The sequence below is a fragment of the Cololabis saira genome, chromosome 14 (genome assembly GCF_033807715.1).
Source record: "Cololabis saira isolate AMF1-May2022 chromosome 14, fColSai1.1, whole genome shotgun sequence".
Classification (NCBI taxonomy): domain Eukaryota; kingdom Metazoa; phylum Chordata; class Actinopteri; order Beloniformes; family Belonidae; genus Cololabis; species Cololabis saira.
The window spans coordinates 28725399-28749426 of NC_084600.1; the positions used below are offsets into that span (position 1 = coordinate 28725399).

General features: G+C 44.3%; 2 protein-coding genes across 5 annotated transcripts in view; both read right to left on the bottom strand.

Moving 5' to 3' along the window:
- myo7ab (myosin VIIAb) overlaps positions 1-2036 on the bottom strand; it is a 41773-nt gene extending 39737 nt beyond the window's left edge. For all 3 annotated transcript variants that reach the window (XM_061740325.1, XM_061740324.1, XM_061740323.1), the window contains exon 1: positions 1698-2036. The gene's annotated coding sequence lies outside the window, so the exon portion shown is untranslated. The remainder of the gene's footprint in view (positions 1-1697) is intronic.
- Positions 2037-8464: 6428 nt separating this feature from the next.
- capn5b (calpain 5b) overlaps positions 8465-24028 on the bottom strand; it is a 47896-nt gene continuing 32332 nt past the window's right edge. Inside the window, exons 4-13 of one of the 2 annotated variants that reach the window (XM_061740329.1) lie at positions 21372-21580; positions 21098-21290; positions 19000-19193; positions 16516-16593; positions 15914-16109; positions 15701-15823; positions 15423-15619; positions 13433-13554; positions 11130-11266; positions 8465-9970 (exon numbers count right to left, since the gene is read on the bottom strand). In XM_061740329.1, the coding sequence (XP_061596313.1) occupies positions 9788-9970; positions 11130-11266; positions 13433-13554; positions 15423-15619; positions 15701-15823; positions 15914-16109; positions 16516-16593; positions 19000-19193; positions 21098-21290; positions 21372-21580 (1632 nt within the window). In that variant the 3' untranslated portion in view covers positions 8465-9787. Of the gene's footprint in view, positions 9981-11129; positions 11267-13432; positions 13555-15422; positions 15620-15700; positions 15824-15913; positions 16110-16515; positions 16594-18999; positions 19194-21097; positions 21291-21371; positions 21581-24028 lie in introns of both variants that reach the window. The other variant, XM_061740328.1, reaches the window with a different exon arrangement.

Below are 24028 nucleotides of genomic sequence, written 5' to 3' on the forward strand. Positions count from 1 at the left end.
ACAATACGGTCCACCTCTGGTGGGACACAGTGGTACTGAAAGACATGCCCAGCCGTCTCCCACTCTAAGAACAGCATAGTCAAGACAGCACATCCATGAACCGCATGTGGTCAGAAGTGGTGTTCCTACATAGCGTGGCTTTCATTCAGGTCACAGCTGCATTAGCACCTCTTCAAAATGTATTCAGAACTTTTCCAGGTTAGAACCAGAATTTTCTCATTTAATAAAGTTAGAAATAATACAAACTAACAGTACTAATCAGCTTATAATGTTACTGAATAATAATATACAGCACTGGAATTTTTACATGATCAAACAATGTGTGCAGGAAGTAAGTATTATTATTTAAAAGCCAATTTTCACAAAAAAAGCTTAAAAAAACCCCACTGTGGACTTCATCGCATCAGCTGGAGGCACAAGAGGATGCAGAATCTTCAGGATCAACATTTAAAAAAAAAAAAATGTATGAATTTTGACCAATTCAACCTCCTTCTCTTATTTAAATCCCCTGACGCACACACACATAAGAGGCGGACTGGATTTAAAGGTTCAGGGGTTTTAAAAAGACTGCTTAGAAATGTTGATCGTATGCATTCAGGTAAGTAATGTAGATGACAATCATCCGCCAGTGTGATGGGAATCTTACTCAAAGAGGCTCCGCTCACACTGGCAAGGGGACTTTAGTCAAACTGATTTCATAACAAACCTGATAAAGTGAATAAATCTGAACTTTGAAGGAATTCACATCAGGTTAAAACAGAGATGTAAAAATAAAGTGATGTGAAAAACCCCACAAAAAAAAGAGTGACCGGGGCGACTGGCTCCCTCGGAGGGATTGCCGAGCTTTAAGCGCCTTGGAGGAGTTAAACATTCTCATAACAGCCGCATTTTGCTTTACGACAGCGTGTCTCACATCAGCAACAATGAAACTACAGTTGACGTCGCCGCAGAGGCGACCAAGACACTCAAAAAAGTAATGAAAGAAAAGAAAATGAGTAACTTAACCTCCACGCCTGGAGAGGGAGCCACAGAGCTACAGGTGCAAATATAAGTCACTTTTAATTTTCTTCTATTGTTGCTTTCTTAAACATCTTAACTGCCAGTTGTGAGACGCCCAGGACGCAAGTCCACGGTGACTTTGGCGGGGTTTTGTTGATAGTGACGGCAAGACAGCTAAAGTTTGATGATGCTTCTGGGAAGGAAATATTCCTTCAAACCAAGATTTGTAATAAATTACATTTCATTAACTTTTCATCTTAAAATTTACTAAAACATAAACGTGGTGTTTGATACGTTTTTCATTTACACTATAGCTAAGATTGATTTGGTTTCAAGTATTATGAAATGTAAAGTTTAAATTGATATAAATGATGGAGTCACTTTTATGAGCATGTTTCTGCCAGATTAAACCACAGTGGGACAGATATGTATTAATATGTGGCTGACAAATCTGTAAAATGATTTAACATGATGAAGGCAGAATTACTGAATGAAATCGTTTGCCTTGATACAAGAAAACACAGTTTACCAACACTTGTAGTTACTTGAAGGGAACATTAGGCTGCTTAAGCGCTGGAGGAGGACAGAATGAGCAGTAAGAGGCTTTGGCCTCAAGTAACAGCAGGGAAGCGGTGCTGCGGCCAGGCTGCAGGCTGCTAAGCTGCCAGGCACGACACACATTCACCTGCAACACTCACCTCCCAACACACTTCCTAGGGTCTCCTTCCCCGTTCCCTCCTTCCTGTCCCGTCCCTCCTGCTGGGTGTTGTCCTCAGTTAGGGGTCCAAAGTTTGGTTGAACAAGAAACAAAAAGAGAAGCTGAAGAACAAAGTGGTAAAGGCTGCTTGTGTCTGCTATCTGTCCTCTTCTAGCTCAAGACTTCAGCCCTGCTCCTGCAGTGGTCTCAGGTTCCTGTAGTGCTCCCAGGCTCCTGCAGTGCTCCAGGCTCCTGCCGCTGCAGCGTTATTACACCAGGTTACAGTATGATGTCTGGGTCAGTGCCGGGGATCCCGAGATTCTCGCCGGGTCTCATTCATGGCTGCTGATCCTGATTATCTGGGAGGTGGAGCCTGTTGGCGGCACATAGAAAGACCAGCTGGAAGGTGGGGAGGGAGGTGACAGAGGTCAGGCCTTCCAAGTTGTTGCTGAGTTCTTTATTTTAAAAGGTCAACTCACCAAAATAAACATGCCGGCCACATTATTAGGCACACATTATATACCTACGACAGTGATGAATGTATACATTCTAAAAAACAGACTTACAGAAGCTTTTCAATGTCCAATGTTCTACATTTACAGAACTGAGCTAATGTCCACAGTAGTTGGTCTATAAGGGGTTAGTGATAAAGAGAGGACCGGGTCAAGTCTGAAACTGAGTGGAGATCCAGAAGACAACCACATTAGAGCCACAAAACTCTGAGGATGGTAACTTTATTTTAGCATTATACGTTTGATTGGAATTGTCCTGCATATTTCTGGGATGCATTATCCAAGGAACTACATATTTAAACTATCCCAGTGATACGGTCTAAAACGACCAAATCTGGGTGGTTTTATGACACTGAAGGATCTTTGTACCAGTCCTGCGTTCATTTTAGTTAATCCTCTGAAATGAAAGAACCGTTCTAACTCCTGTGTCTTTAATAACCCCTCCCAGAAGATCTGCTTGTTCTGATTGGACGTCTGGAGGTCTGTGAGAGAGACCCACCGAGTACTTATGAGTTGGGTATGGTATGAGGAGGGTTACAGAGAAATAAAAAGTTACACTTATGTCAACTTGTAAAAAGATTAGAAACAGAGAAGGAGACGCCGAACTCGAGGAGCAAGATGGAGCACAGTTCAATAACAGTTCGAGTCTTTTTGGTTTTTAGTTTTGGTAAAAAGGCCTTGATTTCAAAATAATACTTAAACACAGAATCCATCTACTTTTACCTGCTATGTTGAAAACTGCAAAACTTCAATGAGCCACTGACTTGAAGGCCAAACTGATCGTTGACGAAGAAGACAAACCTTCCACTACGCCCACTACGAGTGAAAAAACCTCGTTGACTGAGGCAGAAAAGCTAAAAACTGCCAAAAATAATCTAACTTGGTTTTCAGATGATTCTCAAGGGTCGTAGATTCTTTTTTGTGTGATGTCGGTCCAGTGTTGCTATGGTTACAGTCATCCGAATACAGAGGAAGACCTGCGGTAAACCTCCGCGTACGTCACGGTGCCACTGGCACCTACTGTAATTCCACACAATGACGACGAGCCCAGAAAAGGTTTTAATCTTTTATTTCAAAGTCATGCCACAAGTTGACATTAAATACAAAAGAAAAGTAATAGTTTCAGGTCGTAGCTATAAAATAACCACAGTGTAACCGAGAACCAAAGTCAACGAACACGCATTGAAAAAGGAAAAAGCGAAGCTCACGCTGAAAATAAACACGGACGAGCACAGGACACACAGCACCAGCTGGGAACGCGGGATAGAGAGGATATATAAAATTAACAAGCTTAGAAAATACCGATAAAAGATACTTGTTATAAAGACGTTAGCGTTTTCTAGAAGAGTCACCATGCAGCAGGTTGTCCAGTCTGCAATCATTAGACATCGGCAGAGAAATACAAGAAGCTCATTCCTCGACCGGATGAAACTTGATGTCAGATAAAAACGAGAGCGCTTTGTTGTGGACACGTGATGCGGTCGTCGCAGAAACGACGCCGGGTGTAATCCGTCTGGAACATTTAAAATCATGCAGCAGTATGCAAGGCTTTAAAACCAGCACGCGAGCCATCTCCCAGTAGAAGAAGTGAGGAAAAAACACTTTTAAATCGTACATGTTCTCAAACTGTTGGATGCCATTTGTTCCTACTTCCATTATATAATGCGTGAACAGTTTAAACGCCTCCTGGACAATGAGCGGGAGCAGTGGTGGGAGCTCGCATGGATCCTCGTCCACCAGCGTCGCATCGTTTGCTGGTGCAGTTTGTGCTCTTTTCAGGAAGTCAGGTGGTTAAAAGCATCACGTCACAAATTGCTTGATATCCTCTGAAATTATCCGCATGTGTTTGCAATTTTTGTTAAGTGTAATGTTCAAGGTACGCGCTTCACAGCTTGGAAATGGAAGCAAATCTGTGACCTTTGCACTTGACGGTTTACCTTCCTTAGTTACCTTCTTAGCTAACGTCCAGAAGACGACGGAGCCGTTTAAAATAACAAGTTACAGGACATGTGTCATCCCAATCAGTTAGGCGGCATTTTGGACATTTAGCTCCAGGTTAGTTCATCAGAGCTGTCGAACCGCTCGTGTCGTGTTCCCCTCCTCGCCTGCGTTGGTGCAAGAAGACGAGCCAAATGATGAAGGAGAAACCACGCTCATCAAAGCAGCGCATCCCCCGCCTCAACCGTGTGAAAACAAATCATGGAGCTACGTCATTCTAGCGATTTGGGGGTTTTATTTAGGTATTTAGGTACATTTTATATACTTTTACCTTTTCCTCACTCTACGTCTGACCACCAACCATTTCTCCTTTGCTTTTGTTTCATACATGCGTTTGTTTAGTTTGTGTTTACCCACAATGCACTGCATTGTAGTCCCCTTTCTTGCATTTGGTTTACTTGAAGCGGACCAAAGTAAACATTTTCAGGCAGCCTAGAGTTCGCTTGTTTGCTCTGCACCAGACTATCTGAGGAAATGAACTCTGGTCCTTTTAAAGCAGACCGAACAGGTCAGCTCCTCAGTGACGTCAAGAAACTCACAACTTATCAGTGAAACTTAAACTTAAACTTGTCTATAAACACTGAAGGGTGGAGCTAGCTCTGAGTTCCGTTTCAAATATCAACAGACGCGTGGTCATCTAGAAATCACTTACCCTACTTTTAACTTTGTTCTCAGCTAAAAACAGTCTGGCCATTGACCACCATCAGAGGACCAACAATTAGCCAATCAGGGACAAGGGTAAAGTTGAAGCCATTTTCAAGCTGTGGTATCGGTTGGTTGAGGACAAACTGTAACAGACCACATGTTCATTTTTTTCTCCCAATCAGAAAATCCAGGAAACCTTTAACAAAACTGTTGCAGTCCACGCTTCAATGAACGAGATGAGCAGATCTTGTGGTCCTAACAAGTCACACAAACCATAATGGAAGTAGAAAACTATGACTAATTTATCTAATTCCTCACAAATGTTCTTTCTGATCACCAAGTGGGCAGAAACTGGGTGGGAACTGCTGTCCGGTACACAAACTTCCACCCAAACGTGGATCCCACAACAACTGATATGTCAAGTTGTTGCTACTTTTATACACATACTGTACAATGCAGGTTACTGATATACAAAATATTAGAAAACTGGATACCTTTGTAATACATGCAAGTGTGCAACATCAGCTTCTTTTATTACGCACAGTGTGTTTATCAAAGTAGCAACAGTGGTTGAAGTTTGGCGACCCTCAGCCGAACCAACGTTCGCAGTGTGAAATGGTGAAAACAGATCTGAAAGCGTTTGCTACATGCGCTGCCGTTTCTGGATTCATACAAAAGTCTACGCTAACGTGAGAAGTTTGTTTACGTTTCAACGGTATCGACTCAATCAAACCTGCTTCGGCGCGGCCAAGGGGAGTAAATACGGACAGAAGGAAGAAAAGCTTCATAGCAGCTATCAAAAACACTTGAGGTCCAGACACGCCGACCAAACCGGGTCAGTTTAGTCGCTAAAGTGTGTGTGTGTGTGTGTGTGTGTGTGTGTGTGTGTGTGTGTGTGTGTGTGTGTGTGTGTGTGTTTGGTGGTTAACAGTGAAAGCCATAACACTTTTGGCAAAGATTTACAATGTGCAACAATTAGAAAAAGGAAAATAGCGACACAGTGAAAACAAAGATCACAAGATTAAAATAAATAAAATAAATCAATAAATCCAGCATTTTCAGAGCAAACATCTTCCTCACACATCGACGCTGTGAACCTCATCCTAACAGGCCACACGTATTGTTTCTTTTGGCACTGCTGTGGCGCTTCATCAGAAATTCGCGCATACCGTCGTGTCTTAAGAGACGCAATTTAGCTAAATTAGTCCGGAATTAAAACCCACCAGACGGTCCGTTAGCTCTTATATTTGTTAATATTCATTTACTTTGTGTAAACTGAAACATCACTTTGACTTTCACAGCTATGCTAACCGCACACTAAAAAGCTACCATTAGCATGCTAACGTACCGATCCGTAGTAAATGACCATTTTTACCTTCTTCTTATTAGCTGCTAGGCATGATGGGAAATCGTGAGGGGGTCGGTGAGGCTCTGGGTCTGGGGAAGAAATATGCTTGCTAAAATAAATATACACGACTCGTTTGCCGAAATTAAATAAAACAAGCCACTTCTAGCTTAAACAAACTTAAATTAAAATGTATTCTAAGAAAATAAATGTTTCTTAAAGTTTATGAGTAAATTTCAAAGACAGTTGATACGAGTGATAATCAACAGATGTTACTTGTCTGCTGTCCACATAAGAAGCTTTTAACACTGTTTTAACATTAAATCCTGAATTATACCTAAACTTCGATAAACTTGTAATTCTCATCTCATTAGCGGTTTTCTTTATTTAACGTGTGAAGCGACATTATTCTCCGAGAGGACAGAAAACTGGACTTCATGTCATTAATGAGGAAAAGTTTCCAGTTAAAATAAACGTGACACATCGTTTGGTTCAAACCGGTTATAAAATGAACAAATATAATTTAAATACTGATCTTCAAGAGAATGCAGCAGTTAGAAACCTCAAGTTTCATTTCTCTAAGCAGTATAACTGAAATCCAGCAGGAGTCGCTGCGGTGACGAGCACATCTGGAACACTGGTTGAATCGAGGGCTTGGTACAAATAAACCTTTTTATTTTCAAGTGTCAAGAGCTGAGCCTGGTGGGACCAGCCGGGTAGATGCAAGTTAAAGGGCACAAATGGGGCTTTTTTCTGGTGGAAAGCCGAATACATTTCCGTTATATAAGATATTAATCACTTATCCCCACTTGTGCTTTCCTTAAACGGTAGTTGCACTGGAAACCTGAAAGTCTTCTTTGTGCGACCTAAAACATTCCTGATTAAGCACACGAAGCCAGTTCCAGAAACCCCAGAAGTGAGGCCGATTTCTCCAATTGTGACCAGACGATGGTTTAGGCTATACAACTGGCTCAGGGTCGATGTGACTCGCAAAGTAAATTAATCTCAAATACTGCGGTTGTGATGGTTATGCATTTCTCCCTCTCTGCTGAAGCACAGCGGAGAGGGAGCGAGAAGAACCTGTAAGATGTGATCGCTCAGCTCTGTAACTTGCATTCGCCGCTTAAAGCACAAATCACAAACTCCATCTGTCTCCTCCTACATTGGCACCACTACATTCTCCCTGCATACCTCAAGCCCAGCTTTCAGGCGTCTCCAGCTGATTCTGAACACTGTCACTGTTCGGACCAGGAGACATTTATGATGTTTTAAAAGAGACATATCAAAGTTTTAGCGACTTGCACTTTTAAGGTACTTTTAGGGAGTGAAACAAGTTTCTTTTTTTTCTCATTTTCGAAATGAAATAAACAACAGCCCGTCCGAACGTTGACTGCATGGCACCACAGTTTGTTTCAAATTCAGCCTCAGGCTGTAAAAACTCACTTAAAATGACAAAAGAGCACAAATAAGTAGCACCTAAATAGTAGCTGACGACTGCTGCTAATGCTCACAAACGCTAGAGGCATCATGAATGCATCACTGTTATACGAGACCTAACTGCTTCAAACCGTCTGATGTGGTCGGACTGACATGAGGTGCATCATTGTCGACATGCTGACTCCTCGAAACTAGCATTTTCAAGACGACTGAGATTAAACAATAAATATATATAGTAACAATTGAATAGTACAATACAAGGCCATGAACATATTGAAAAATAACTCATGCAAGACACAGTTATAAAGATGCTGTACACAAATATATGTGTAATATCTTAGAATTAAATGCCATGAGTGACAGTTCAAGTAAAAGGTGCTGGAAATGAAATAGAAAAGAAATAAAATCAGGAAAAGGGACTGAGTTTGTCACAGAGACGACTCCACTGTCTTACATTCAAAGGAAATGTCTTGATGATGACGGTAATTTGCATTTTTGACTCCACTCTTCAAACACGAGGAAGAATGACGACCGACTGGAAACCAGGAGGTGGAGAATTATGGGATTGCACTTTTGAATAAACTAAAAATAAACGGGTTTCTGGATGGGCTTCAGTCACGAAAGGTCAGACCGGGTGATCGATGCCAGAAATGTCAGAGTCATTAACAGATTATATCGTACCACTTGTGGTTCAATATGTTAAAAAACACAAAAACAACTTTTAAGTTCATCCATGCGGTTTTCCTACTGTGGAGGCAAAGCCGGAACCAAGACCATGGCACGGGTTGTTTGGCAGGACGTTTCCTCTGCTCGCCCTCCTCTCTCTCTCCCCACCCCCAGAAAGGACCCTCTTCCTGCTTGGGTCACAACTTCCACACCTTTTAAGGTCCAAAGTAATCTTTTACGTTCAGGTGCATCATGGGTAGATTCACCCGCTCCCAATCAGAGTGATGCTGAAACACGCACGCACACACACACACACACACGCACACTCACGCACACACGGTCTCTTCTGTGCCAACAGCAGAAGCACGGGGTCACATGGCGTCAGTCCTCTGGGTCCGCGCCACGTCAGAGGAAGCGTCAGGCAGTGGTGTTGCCGTTAAGAGATGATGTGGCACAAGGGGGTGGTGGTTCGTAGCGAGGCTTGGGCTCGGCCAGGCCAGGACGGTCCGAAAGGGACCAAAAAGAGCGCTGGGCCCGGCTCGTCTTTGGCCCCATAAAGCACTTGATTCAATTCAGGGTGAATCTCTGCGGAGGATGCGTGTGAAGCCCCGGCTGCTAAGCTACGACTGGAGAAATGTGCAGCACAGGCAGAGAGTTGGGTGTCTTTTCTTCTCTTTTTTTGTCTAATAAGCCATGCAGTTCAGAGATCGTCCATAGCAACCGGTGGTGAGCATGTCGGGGGGGGTTCAAGCGGAAGAAGTGACGGGGAGCACGTTTCTCTGCAGAGGGAGAGAATAGCTGCGGTTGGCTTTTGTTCATATCCACAGTAAAAAGTGACGGACGGTTCTGCATGCTCGCTGAAGCGACCTGCTGGGGACTCCGGGTGTCCGGGTGGGCCGGCCGGGCGGGCGGGAAGATTATCCACACACACGACACACCAGAGCATGGCCGAGGAGACGGAGAGCAGGCTGGGACGCAGACTTGAGGAACCAAAAACTGATTGAAGTATTTAACGTAGTCCCCCGTCTCCTGGAGGTGCGGAGACAGACTCGGCCTTAAGGCAATGCATAGCCCTTGGAAACACTGGCACATGCATGGAGAGGACGTGTGCACGTCGAAATATATGTGGTTAATTTGGACAAAATGCAAGAGGACGAGACAAATTTGCAAGACGGTTGTCTGAGAGGAACTCAGCTGTTGGAAACTCTGGCTCCGGATCCTGCAGAGGACATTTCTGAGACACCGCAGGAGCGCCCGTCGCGGCAGGAATGTGTGGAAAGATAGTCTGTAGAAACCCCCGCCGGTATCTACGGGCACCTTTAGACGCAGGCTTTCAAAAATCAGGAGAGACGGGGAAGAAGAAGAGAGCACAAGCGACAGGAGAGGAAATGGCACCCTCCGGCTACGGCTGGAGGACGGGCGGTGAAGGCGAGCAGCGGGCGCGGTCAGGACGGCACCTCGCTCGCTTCGGCCGTACGAGCGAGCGCGTCAGATGTTGGTGAGCATGGTGGAGGTGATGAGGCGCACAGTGAGCGTGCCCGGGAGGTCGTTGTCCTGGCGGCTGCCCTTGTCGCGGAGGTGAAGCGTGTGCTGCTCCTGCCGCTCGTTGGGGTCGCTGAACAGGACCACCTGACCCAGGAAGGTGTCTACGATCATGTTTTTGTTGTAGATCTGCGCGCCGCTCGTGGGAGGAAGTGAGGGAGGAAAGTGGGAAAAGAGAGAAAAAGACAAAAACACAATAGAGGAATCAAATGAAGAAATACAGCAGGAAGAAAAGTTTAAGCTCAGCAGATAGCGCAGTTGGAGGCGAGGCACGGAGGAAGGGCGGGAACCACTTCGCCTGCTGGCGGTTGGGTTTTAGGCAACAAAACGATTTCACAGCTCAGACTGAGTAAATCAACCTGATCTTTTCCCCAGACGTACAACGCTGAACGTACGGAGTGCCGTTTCATTCAAAGTTAGCAACAAGCCAATACCTGGAGGGAATTTAAGTGGAAAGTAATATCCAGATTCTTTAGGACACCTCAAATAGTGGCCAAAATGGGTCAAAATTATTCAAATGTTTGTTGGAGGGAATGTGGGGCACACATCGGGAACCACTCTCATATATTCTGGACCTGTACCAAATTAAAACCCTCCTGGGCGGAGGTATCTGAAGCATTGAGACGAGTTTTCCATCAGCCTGTCACAGTCGACCCTGTGGTGATGCTGCTGGGAGCTATACCGGAGGGTTTGGGGAGCAGAGCCAAAACATATCTATTGCATATATTACTTACAGCGGCTATAAAATGCATTACTATAAATTGGCTAAAACCAGATCCGCCCACGTATAATTTGTGGGTGGAGAAAGTAAGGGACATCTACCAAATGGAGCGAATTACTTATTCTTTGAGACTGCAATTGGATATATTTTGTAAGAGATGGAGCCCTGCAATGCCCCTATTAATGGAGCGATGGACTCAAACATTATAATTCGGTAATTTCTAGATTTGCTATCCTACACTTCCCACCAGACCTCCTGGCGGGTTCGGGTTTGCCTTGTCCCTTAATGTAGTTTCTGTCGATGTCCTGTTGTACGTGTGTTTTTGTTTTTGTTTGTTTTGTCCGACGCTGCCTTCATGCTGCTACTGTGGATACTTATGTGTATGGAGATGTGTGTAGGGATATACTGTATTTTTTCATGTATGGAACAGTTGAGTATGTGTATAAAAAAAAAAAAAGGAAACAGTTGTAATACGTGGATATAGTATTCTATATGAAGTTGCCTAATAAAACCAAAGTTAAAAAAAAAAACGGCTCACAGACGGACGGGTGTAAAGCACCGGCTCACCTCGATGTGGATGCCTTCTTTGGGTTTCTTGCGGTAAAACAGGCCTTTGATGTCGAAGTTAGGGCAGCGGGTGTCCTTCTGAACCGGTGAACGGACCCGCTCCCCTTCACAGGTGATGATCACGTACGGATCCACAGCTACGAGGGGAAAGAGGCACAACATCACACAGGTGAGGCGCCGCGCTCTCAGTGATTACCTTTAGTGTGCAACAACAAAAACAAAAGCAACGGAAACCATGAAATCATTTCTAGCTGCAGCATCATCATACGTTACTTAATGTCGCCGCCGGCAACAGAACATCGGTGTTGAAGCTGCCACCGGAGAGTTAGACAGTTTAACTGAACTGAAAAAGCTAAAAATCTGTAATATTTACAGAGTCTTGCTCATCTCATTTGATGCATCAGATTAATCTCTCGATTAAAGACCCAAGCATAGTTAGGGCCAACTCCATCTCCAGCAGCTTCATCAGTAAAATCCTGATCACAGCCTGCAAGCGTCAGTCTTTATAATTTAACCACGTAAGATAACGACAAACGGAGAGCAGCCAGAGGACATCTAAGAAAGAAGAGGGGGATTCTGAAGATCGATGGACATTTACTTCCTACTCAGAATGTTTACAGCTACGTAAAGCTGTTTAAAGTAAGAAACATGAGCACTTTCATCACCGCTTCTGTTCCCTCACAACAAAATAATCTGAAAACACAACATGAGGCTGCAGGACTTTGCTGCCCTCTTGTGGTCGTGGCTGCAGCCTGCGCACGGACGTGAGGCCACCGCAAACAATCTAACTGCACCACATGTGACTAAATAAACCTTACTAAACCGTTTATAACACTTAGAAAACATTAAAACAGTCAGTGCACGCGTGGTGACCTACTGATGGAGACTTGTTTCATAATTTTTACAAACGGAAGCTCTGTGGCTGGTTCTGTTTGTTTTCAAGCAGTTTACTAAAAAAAACAAAAAAAAAAACAAGAGACATTTACAGATTTCTACAGAAGTGAATTTGTGTAAATGTACCCAAGGCTTTGAGCAACGAGGTTAAAACCTGTAAAATTAATCTCTGCAAATCAAATGTTGAAGCAGCAAATGAAAGCTGACGTTAACGTCTTTTAAACTCAAATCTCTAAACAAATTTATTTTTATTTATTTATTTATTTTTTTTTTTTTCTCTTTTCTCATGTTTTGTTTTGCCAACGCTTGTCGGGGCTCCTACTATAAAACAACAAAAAAGACATTTAAAGAGAAAGGGGAAAAAGGAAGGGGGGGTTAGTCTTACTGGTTTTTTTTTTTTTTTTTTTCTCTTTTCTCATGTTTTGTTTTGCCAACGCTTGTCGGGGCTCCTACTATAAAACAACAAAAAAGACATTTAAAGAGAAAGGGGAAAAAGGAAGGGGGGGTTAGTATTACTGTTTTTTTTTTTTTCCCCAAATCTTAATATGTTCATTAGGGAAGGGGAGGAATTTTCTTGGGAAGCATGGCCCTGGATTTTCCCCCCAGGATCTGATGTGCTATAAAATGGGCCGCTAACCCACGAATGTCTATGAAGTCTGACAAAATCTCTGATATTTCCCAGCAAGGCCTTTGATCATCTGTAGGCTCACAGTCAGACTGCTAGCATTAAAAATAAAATGAGTAGCATCATTATTATTATTTTTATTTATTTATTCTTTTTCCCTTTTTTTTTTTTTTTTCTTTTCTTTTCTTTCTTTATATTGTATTTGGTTGTTTTTTCTTGTCTCTGGGTCTGTTGTAAGTGCTGGGTTGGGGATGGGAATGTGGGAGGGATAGAAAAAGATGGGAAAAATGAATGGATGGAAGTATTCCCAGTTATTTTGCTTTACTAATGTTGTATAATGTGAAACTATTTCCAATAAATATCCACTGGGCTTACATCAAATACATCAAAACACAACAATAAAAAACACTTTTCTGAACTTAAAAAAAAAAAAAAAAAAAAAAAAAAAAATCTCTAAACAACAAAAATACTGTGTGTCGCCCACCGACAGGCTTCCAGACGTTGACCAATCAGAGGTGAGGGGTGGAGTTAAAAAGTGAGCTTGCCTTCAAGCAGGTGATTTATTGAAGAGCTGCTCATTATGATGCGTAAATGATGCTCACAGAATAAGTTAAGTACTTCCAGAACCCCAAAACACTCCGGTAGAAGGTTTAAGGTGCAACTGCACCAGCCGTGTTAGCGGCGTGCACCTTTTGCTTCGCCCAGGAGTTTACTGGTCAACATGCAGACACTGCACAAAGCAGATGACAGAAGACGCTGCTTCCCCCGAGCGCAGCGCCCCTACCTCCGTTGTTTTCCTGTCCCTGCAGGCCCTCGGCGTTCAGAACGTGGACCTGAGTGACCAGCTGAGGGTAGCCACACATCCCCGTCCAACAGGTCTGAGGAGGCTCGTCCAGAGTCAGCTCTCTGGGGGGGAGAGAGGGCACACGGGCACGGATGAACACATCTGACTGAGTGAAGCAAGACCTGCACAGAGATTCTGTCAATCAAGGCACTGACATGCACATAAACGTCCTGTCCTCCGGGTCACATTTTGGATGTCCAAAAACCTTTGGAGCAACACGGAAAATAAATTAGAGAGGAAAAGAAAAATGTTGAGGCTACTTCTACAACCAGGGAAGTTAAAGACGAGACGAGGTCGCACACAGCAGGCACCCACGTGAACAGGCACGTGAACACAAAACAGCAGTGTTTTGAGAAAATGCTTGAGATCAATAACGTCGACTTGCACAGTTTGATGCCAGCTGCAGACCCAGGACAGAACCAGATGTCTGAGTCTGGTTCTGATAGAGGTTCAGTCCAGTTAAAGGGGGCAAGGTCAGGACGGGGGGATTGTGTACTAGTGACATTTAGATGCAATGACTAATCTGGAGTTTAATACTTTTTTTGGAGCAGAACAAGCTGAATTCCACTGAACTGAAGTGAGCTTGCCTTCAAGCTCACTCAAAGTGCTATGCAAATATAACTTATTAGGGCCTGAGCACTGACGAAGTGCGAAGGCCCTATTGTATCTGTAGGAATTTTTGTTTTTGTTTTACGAAATGAGGGCCTTTTTGCCCCCCTAAACGTGCCCCAAAAGTCACCAAATTTTGCACGTGAGCCAGGCCTGTTGAAAAATTGGATATTTAATGGTTTGCATTAATGGGCGTGGCCTAATGGCTCAACAGCGCCCCCTAGAAAACTTTGTGCTTCAAGCCCCACAATACGGTTTGACGTACATGCACGAAAATCGGTACACACCTGTATCATGTCGAAACTTAAAGTCTCTTGGCGCCATGGCCGAAACCGAACAGGAAGTCAGCCATTTTGAATTAATCGTGTAATTTTAGCGCAATTTATACCATTTTCACGTGTCGTACTTTAACAAACTCCTCCTAGCAGGATCGTCCGTTCGACATAAAACTCGCTCAGGGGACACAAAAGACGTTAACGATGAAAGGTTATCAAAATCGTGAGTTTTCGTGAAATGGCGTGGCCGTGGCGCCGCGTCAAACTTCAACGTTAAACAGGAAGTGATACTAGTAGCTGATTGGTCAATATTTTATAAATCCTATTTTTCTGCCATAACCTTTGAACAGGTTGTGATAAAAACATGTGGGTGGTGTCATCGGACTCGGCTTTGACTCCTTTGCCATAATTGGTGCGAATTAGCCCCGCCTCTTCTTCTGATTGGTCGATATTTGATAATTCCTATTTTCTGCCATAATTTTTGAATGGTTTGACATAAAGAGTCATGGGTGGTGACATCGGATTAGTTTTGATTCCTTGACCTTTATTGGTGAAAATTGCACGTGCGAGGGCCCGTTCATTGCTGCTTGCAGCTTTAATTATCATTAGTTTTGTTACTATTTCTCACTATCCAGCACGCGTTTGTTTTATTGGCTTAAAGTTATGCTGCAATGCCACAGGTGGCTACATGGGGGCAGCATCGTGCGTCAGTTCCTGCTAAAAAACAAAACCAATGCACATCTAGTGGGACGAAGTGACATAACAAGGGGTGTGATAAACGCATTATCTGCAGCTTTCATGTCAAGACAGCAGATCCATGTGCCCCTGTGTGGTCAGGAGTGGTATTGCTACATAGAAGTAATTCAGCTCTTCTTTGTCCATGATGTCATGAAATTCTGACAAGTTGACAGAAAATAAAAGGGCGGGACGTCAACGTGGGCGCTCAGACCTTTTGGCCCGACAGTCGATGTTTTGAATCTGAACACTTTTTAACTTGACGTGCAGATCTTTCCTTCTTTTTTCCCCAAAGATGACGTCATATTTACTTGCAGTCCGAAGGCACGTCAGTGAAGACACGGAGCAGGAACTCGCCCTGCTGCCCGGGGTCGAAGGTTGTGGGGATGATGACGTAGCGGCCCTCCTTGAGCTCCTTCCTGAGGAAGACGCAGCGCGAGTTGATGTAGATGGAGCCTGCTACTTTCTGCTGGGCCGTGTGCATCCGGTACTTCCGGTTCAGCTCAACCTGCAGGAGGAGGAAACTTTACGTCCACACGTTTAACCTGCTGTGGTGCATCTTTTTTTATTTATTTATTTTTTTTGTTACCAGGTGAATATCGAAGCCGATAGCCAGATTCTCCCCTTTTCCTTCCTTGGGCGTGGCTCTCTTCTCCTTCTGCTGTAAGCAGATCAGCACCTCATCCTCCACCTTCTTCACATCAAACACGTACTGGGGGGTGAGAAGAAGAAGAAAAACATCACTTTACACCTCAGCACTGGTGGCGCACCTCTCGGGACGTATGGGAGCACGGGAAGCAACCTGAGGGTTCTGCAGGAAGCTGGCTTTGTGGTTGATGCAGCCGCCGGACCGGTTGCGTAGCGGGTCCTGCCGGGGGACCCAGGAGCCCCTTATCACCTCCTCCTCCCAGGTCTTGTGGATGCTCAGGTAGGACGTGTTGATCAGGCGGCAGAGGATCAGGTCCGTGAAGTACTGGCAGAAGTCATCGAACGTCATCCTGCAGGAGGGCAGGTAAAGAGGAGAAGAAAGACCGGAAGGAGTGGATACCGACTAGAGGGGAAGAAGAAGATCTTGTGCAGGTGCAGCAGAGGAAACAAGACCAGATCAGAGCAAACCGTTACCACAGCAAAGCTTTTGTTGATGAATCAGCAACTTTACTTGAACATTCCCCCCCAACATCTTCTTCACATTTGCTTTTGTGCACTCGCGGCTCATCTGAGAGTATTTAATCCTGTAGATGGAAGCAAAAGTCCTCGCTCCCGTTCTGACTTTAAAAAGTCTGAGTGGTTTTTGGATGTTAGCTAGAACTGGAAGAGCGAACCGCTAGCAGGACATTTCTGTGGAAAGAGATGACTCATTCAGGCTCCCGAACCCGAACCAATCGGCACATCTGATGCTCTCACCAGAACTCGCCGTCGTCCTGAACGGTGACGCCCAGCTTCTCCCGCTCGCTCTTGCTCACTTTGTTCCACTCCTCCGAACTGCAGCGAGAAAAGAAAAGACATCAATGAAAGAACGCGTGATTGAAAACAAGTTTATTCTGAAGGCGGAGCTTTGTTTCTAACTTCACACATTTTAATCAGTATAAACGTGTTTCTTTTTAGGAACATGGCAGAAAAGTAAATAATTAAACAAAACTCAGTTGTGCCACGTTCAGATGCACAATTAAAGTTACTTAAAGTAATAAACTGGCGTTTCAACACAAGCTTATTTCATTTTCTGATTAGGATTTATGCAAAACATGTTTGTGATAATCGGTCAGAAATGTATGTTAATCAGCAGGAGATAACAATACATCATAACTTAACAATAATAATCTTCTTTTAAACATTTTTTACTGGAATACCTGAAAGTCTCCTTTGAGATTAAATAAATATTTTTACATCAAAACATAAAAGATCAATTGTTCCTCTAAAAACGCCACCGATGATCGTGTGTGACCTTCGTAAAGTCCCTGGTCAGATCCAATCCTGTATCTCAGGACCGCGGTATATTCCAGGACTTATTTAGCGTTCGTAAGGAAGGAAGGAAAACAAAGTTTTATGATTTGGTGCAAAAGCCATTTTCAGGCAGAAGATCCAGTTTGTCAACAAATATGCGAGAAAAATCTGTGAAATTTTGAAAATGTTCTTCAAGGAGTGATTCCATGGTGTTTCTATATCCTTTCATCCACAATGTGTTGCTGTTGAGATTGATAAATGGCGAGAGCGCAAGCCGAGGTTGGACACCCGTGACCTCGGATCTGTCACAGAGAAACCACATCAGGAGCCGTCGTTCACGAACTGCCGATAAAACCACACGGACAGGAAATTACTGCAGGAATCCATCATCGAGCACCACACTAGAACAAATAGTCACACCCTACGCCAGGGCGCCCCCCCATTCAGCTCAGGAGCACACTGTTAGAAAAAAAGTTGCATATTTCTTCTCCGGCAGTTACTGTCAACACACGTAAGCAAAGCGCGCAGAAGAAGACTGTTGCAGAGAAGCAAACCAAAAAGAATGAAAGTGAGTGTGCTGGTCTGGAAATAAAAAGGGTGAATGTCGGAGGGGCGTTTCAGCGGTGGAGGGAGCTGAAAGGTTTTCAGGTTGGGATGTGGAATCAACTGTATTCTTCTTGACAGCAGTTCATCGTATTTTTGCTCGTCTCTGGTTTATTTATTGGCGTTTAGGAGCTGCTCAAGTGTTTACTATAAGGTGTACAGTAATCCCTGAAGATCTAAGCTAAGGAGGTATGCTTTATTATTCTGAGAAGCTCACTTGGCTCGCATTCACTTATTAAAACGTTATGTTTACACGTCTTTGTGCCGGAATCAGACGAGCTCTCTGGCCCTGACGTCCACACAATGAAGACACTTGGGGACGCCACACCCACTAAGTAGATATCAAAAGCGCTCCATCCAGGTACCATTTACTCATATAAAACTTATTCCTCTCAATTTGTTCCATTATTGATTTATTCTCTGGCGCCTCAGGTTTCCATAGCAACACTTTTTCCATACTGCTCAACGTGTTTTTGATTCGTTGTCGTACGTTTCTTTAAACATCAACGGCTCCGGGCAATCACGGCTGCTCACTGGATGCATCGCTTTGGGTCTTTATAATCGCCATCAGACGTGCACGTCCCAGCAGCCGGCCGGCCTCCATTAACAGTAACAAGTTTAATCAAACCACGACTAAATTATTAAGTGACAAGTGAGTAAATGATTTGCGTCTCCGTAATGACATCTGTGTCTCTCGGCCATATAAATTATTCAGACGCTGTTATTATCCAGCTTTACCACCTCCCTGTTTGTTCCAGAGTCTGATAGCTCACGACTCACCGGCGGAGACGCACAGGAAGCATGTTTATCTCGGTCTTCTCCATCCCAGTGAGACGCGGGGGGAAGGATAAGTGGAAGGAGACAGCTGAAACAAGCAAGCAGCCCTCCGACAGAGTTGAATTTCTTCAATCTTATTCAGTGTGAGGACCATTAGGCTGATTGCATTTCCATTTTTTATCGTCTTCCATGACATTTCTGGCCATTCTGCTCTCTCGTCTACACTGTGCGCATTACAAATGGGTTGGTTTTCATGCAGTCGTTTGCTGTTGGTCATTTGTTACATGCAGTCTCTTAGAAATGAGCGTGTTAAACTTTAAAGGGCCTGGAGGAAACGCTCACTTTGACATTTTAGAAAATAAATGAGTTTAAATCGTTTGAACGAGGTCACACATTTCAAAATGAAATCATTGTTTGTTTTGGAAATGTTACACGTCTAATGAAGATTTCATTCTGTAATATTGGAAACGAGCGATGAAGACGGCTCAGAGCTTTTACGGCACAGGCTTGAGGCTTTGAGAGCTGCAGTCGGTCATCCGTGCCTGTAAGTGGCAGCGTGGTGATTACCCGTCGCTCCAAGGGCCACTCCACTCCTTCTCTCCCCAGGGGTTCCTCATACGGATCATGTGTAGCTTCTCCGACTTGAAAAAGGCCAAGAGTCCGTGACCCAGCCGCACCTTACGGACGTCCGTCACCGCGTAGGCGTGGCCTTTGACCAAACCGCAGTCCAGCCGTGCCTCCATGTCTTCCACTGTGGTTGCCTGGGAAACATCACAACAGGGCGGTTTAGTGGCCTGTCTGACTGGGGGGGGTTTGGTGTGTCGGCCTTCACATCAGGGACCCTCAAGTCTGGACTAATCTCAGGCCACAACAACGCAAAAAGGGATGGAAACAATGCATATGAGTGCCTAAGAAAGGTCCTTAAATGGGCTGTGCTACGAGGAAAACTTGTCAATCAGCTGGCATCACAGGAGACATGCCTGGAGGCTCTTTACTAAATTCAAGAAGGCCACAACTCTCCATGCATGTGGTCGGGCTCATGGATTGCCATGGGGCCCAACATAGATGTTTACCTGGGGCTCAGCTGTGTCAGGGAACCCCAAGAGGATGATCCCATCTCTCAGGGATGGAGAACTGGAGGATGGAGCTATGCTTCTAAGAGCTTTGTAAGTTATACGGTGGATTTTATACCGAATTTGAACTTTTACAGGAAGCTGGTGAAGGGAAACTAAAACAAGACAAATGTGAACGCTCCTGGCTTGAATCAACTGTCAGATTTTAATGGGATTCATCAGTTCAACCAGCTAGAATGGGGTTTCAATAATCAAGCCTTGAAGTGATAAACACAAGTACCAGCTCATCCAATTTGGGACAAGATGCTCCAGATTTTGGTAATAATATGCAGCTAAAAGAAGACTGCTCTACTGACCCGTTTAAGATGAGAGTGAAAAGACAAATTCTGGTCAAAAATAACTCCAAAATTTCTCACAATTGTGCTGGAAGCTGGTGTCCCGCCATCCAAAGTTAATGCCTGGTTAGACAGTGAACCAACTATCTGAGTTTGGCAGAATTTACCGGTGGAACATTACTCTCCATCCAGGTTTTTGCTAACTGCTAAGTCCCTTCAGGCTTCACAAATAAACAGAGATGTGTGTCAGAGCAACAATCTACGCCACATGTACATTATATCGAGAATAAACATGGTCCCAGTCCAGAACCCTGTGGAACGCCATAAATGAAGTATGTTTGGTTGGAAGAAACATAATTTCCATAAATCAGGTTAATAACGCTTATTATATTATTATATTAAGTTATGAAATCTCTTGGGATGTTAAACTATAGTATTATATTGTAGTATGGTGATATAATTTGGTTATATGTTATATTTTATACAAATTATGTTATATTAGGATATTACTATATTTATATGATATCATGCTACACCACTCTATATGATAATTATTTATTTGTTCACTCTCGAATCAATATTCTCAATTTATGTATCTATTTTCATCACCTTATTTACACTCAAACACGGCACGCACACACACACACACACACACACACACACACACACACACACACACACACACACACACACACACACACACACACTGATGCTGTCTTTTGTCATCGTTTGCACTGTATGTTAATAAATTAAAAACAAAAAACAAACAAAAAAAATTATGTCTAACCTCATATGGAGGAAAATAAAAGACTCCATATTTTTGTTTATTCTGCGCGTTAATCGTGCGTTAAAAAAATTGTCGGCGTTAAGAGGACGTTAAGTTAACGCGTTATTAACGCGTTATCTTTGACAGCCCTAGTTGCTACTATTGCAACTAAACATCATCAGTAGGGTAAACTAACCCCAGCTCACCTCCCTATTAGTGGGTGAATTGTAAGAGATTAGATGGTAAATAAAATACTACAGAAAAAAAAAGATTAATAACGCTTGAACCAGACCTTTGATGATTATAAATGCTGTTGTAAGACTTTCTGATCTTTGGCGCCAATGCACCACTAAGCTCTAACAGGATCAACAGAGACGAGTGTGCTGTCTCAACCAACTTTAGCATCAGTTCTAACTTTAGTTAATGCAGTCTGAAAGAGGAAGGTCTCTGCAGCTGGACATCAACATCAACAACAACAACAACAAGCCCACCCTGATGGAGCAGCTGATGAGGCCATCTCTGTTGTGGACTTTGAGGACTCGTTCAAACAGCTGGTTCCGGGCTGCCTCATCCGTCGCCATCTGACCCTCCAAAAGGTCCACTGGCTCGGAAACCCCCCCAGTAAAGTCCACCAGTGCATCGGCCGTGTTCCCCCCATCCAAAGCCTCGTAGCAGCCATAAACCCTGCAGGAAAAGGAAGAGGAAGAGGATGAGCTTCAGCGTCTGTGCACCTCTGACTGCGTATTCGCTGGCGCCGTCACTGACTTGGCGTAGGCCTTCTCCACCAGGGCGCTCCAGAACTCGTTACTGTCGTTGGAGTGGCAGTAGACGAGCTGGTTGTCCACCGTGGGCAGCCGGTCGTCAATCACCACGTCCACCCAGTCACCGAAGCGCCAGAACCGGAAGTGGAAAATCCCTGCGTAGGACTCTGGTTTTTCCGAGTCCCACTCCTGCTCTTTCCAGTCCGGGATGACCTGGAGGGACGAGGTGGAAGAAGAAGAGCAGAGGTGCAGGTTAGGGAAACTCTGGCTTGTTGCTCCACGGAGCGTGAACAACGTCAAGGTGGAGCAGGCAGGCGGAGTGAGATCATGTCTCCTCGTGTCCGCTGATGCGTTTAGTGTTTGGGAACAAATTTATAACCTCGTCTCTCTCAGTCGTAAATCCAGCTGTAATGGGACATGAGCAGGAGCTGATAGCTGCAGTGTGTGTGTGTGTGTGTGTGTGTGTGTGTGTGTGTGTGTGTGTGTGTGAGTGTGTGTGTGTGTGAGCTGCACTTGCTGTGGTCCACTGAAACAACCACCGCCCAACCTCCATTTTGTGGAATCTGGTCCATTTTGATGGGATGTACTTTAAAATCCCAACACAGATGCAAGAATCAGAAAGTATTGGTGTCACAGTCATGACCAGGGGAATCTGGACCTTTTGCCTTTTCAAACCATCACCGTGGATTTCTGGATGTGGTGAAAGAGGACACACGGCTGGTTGGTGCCACAGAGGGAGATTCAGATGATGGGGAAAGACAAAAAGAGAGAAGAAGAAGAAAAAAGTGTTGCAGAGCAACAGATGTGGCTTCATCAGGTGGCAACAACAGCGGCACCGAGACACGGCTGCCTCACGCTTCTCTGGCAAAAAAAGACTGGTGGTGTGGACCCTCGACTCATTTGGACCCTCCGCTCTTTTGAGACTTCAAACATGGAGTGAGTTTAGGAAAGAAAGGTGTGATGTAGCCCACGAGACCCTGATGTAGCCCACGAGACCCTGATGTAGCCCATGAGACCCTGATGTAGCCCATGAGACCCTGATGTAGCCCACGAGACCCTGGTGTAGCCCACGAGACCCTGGTGTAGCCCACGAGACCCTGATGTAGCCCACGAGACCCTGATGTAGCCCACGAGACCCTGATGTAGCCCATGAGACCCTGATGTAGCCCATGAGACCCTGATGTAGCCCATGAGACCCTGCTACTAGTGGCTTTAAGTTCAGACCACCCTATGTCACTTCCTCCTGCTTCATGCTGCTACTCACTGGCACTCTGGCTCAATTTGTTGAGCGATTTCAACAAGAAATATTTACTTTTTCCTTTACTCGACGGTCAGGTTATTTGTCAACCCCATAACTTGATGGCGAGCTACCGACCAACCACACGGTGGTAGGAAACAATCCCTTTGGTTTTCCTGTTCTACATTTCCTGGACATTCAAAGAAGGATTTTTGTCTTGGACCGTTTCATATTTGGACATTCTGGGCGTGTTTTTTCCCCATACAACATTTACCTCCAAACATTGAATTATAGACTTAGATTCTGACCATTCAGACCGGATATTGATTGTTTATTTATTTATTTTTATATTATATTAATATATAAACTTTATTTAAAGATCTATATTTATTGAATATTATCAAGTATTGTCTTTTTGTATTATATATATATATATATATATATATATATATATATATATATATATATATATAATTGTTCCATCATACTTTCATACTTTTCTTGATTACAGGTTGTAAAATCATATTTTTGTCTCTTCCAGTCATTCACACACTCCATGAATCTGTTTGGTCCTATTTCTGGTCGCTATAAAATAGTTTACTTGGACCACATGACAGGAAGCGCATGAAAGACACTGGTGATCGGTGAGTAGTTAGCGCAGAGGAACCTTCACATTTCTCCCACAAAGGGTCTGAAGTTGCTCTGTAAAGGTTAATTATCGACCAAGATCAGTAGTCGAGGAGGGAGAGACGTTGTTTCTGAAGTTGCCCGACTCATTTATGACCGTGTTTGTAACTTTTATTCATTCATGTTGAAAACATGAAATCAAAGCAGCTCATGAACAGTGGGATAAGTGCTGTCTGATGTGTGTCACGCTTTCCCATGATGCCACTGACCCTGGGGGCCGCTGATGAGAAGGTGACCTGCAGGAAGACGCTGGAACACCAGCTGAGATATAAACCGTCCATCACGTCGGTGACGGGGTCCAAACGGGCGCCAGCCGAACAGCAGATCCTGCCAGACCTCTGCAGGAGCCGGAGCTCTGCTGACGGCGAGTCCGGCGTCTCCAGAGGACCGGCTCGGTTAGGGGGAGGAAGATTGGAACAAAACAGGAGCACTGCACCACAGAAACCTCAGAGTCACCCTGTGGTCCTCCGGGAGGCAATCTGTGCTGCACTCCGTCTCCGTCCTGACAACAGGGAACTCCGAGTTGTGAGTCGCCATGCAGGAGCTGAGCTCTGCGATCCGGTTCACCTGACGACGTCTTCCACCGCCGCCAGTAGACGGCTAAAACAGAGCCTCACTCGGCTCTGGTCCAAAGCTGACACAGGGGACTTCCTTACTTTTATAAAGTGCGGCCCTTTAAACACTTGGCACGTGAGAGTCAAGGAGCTGTGACTCAGCAAGCGAAGGCGAGAGCAAAC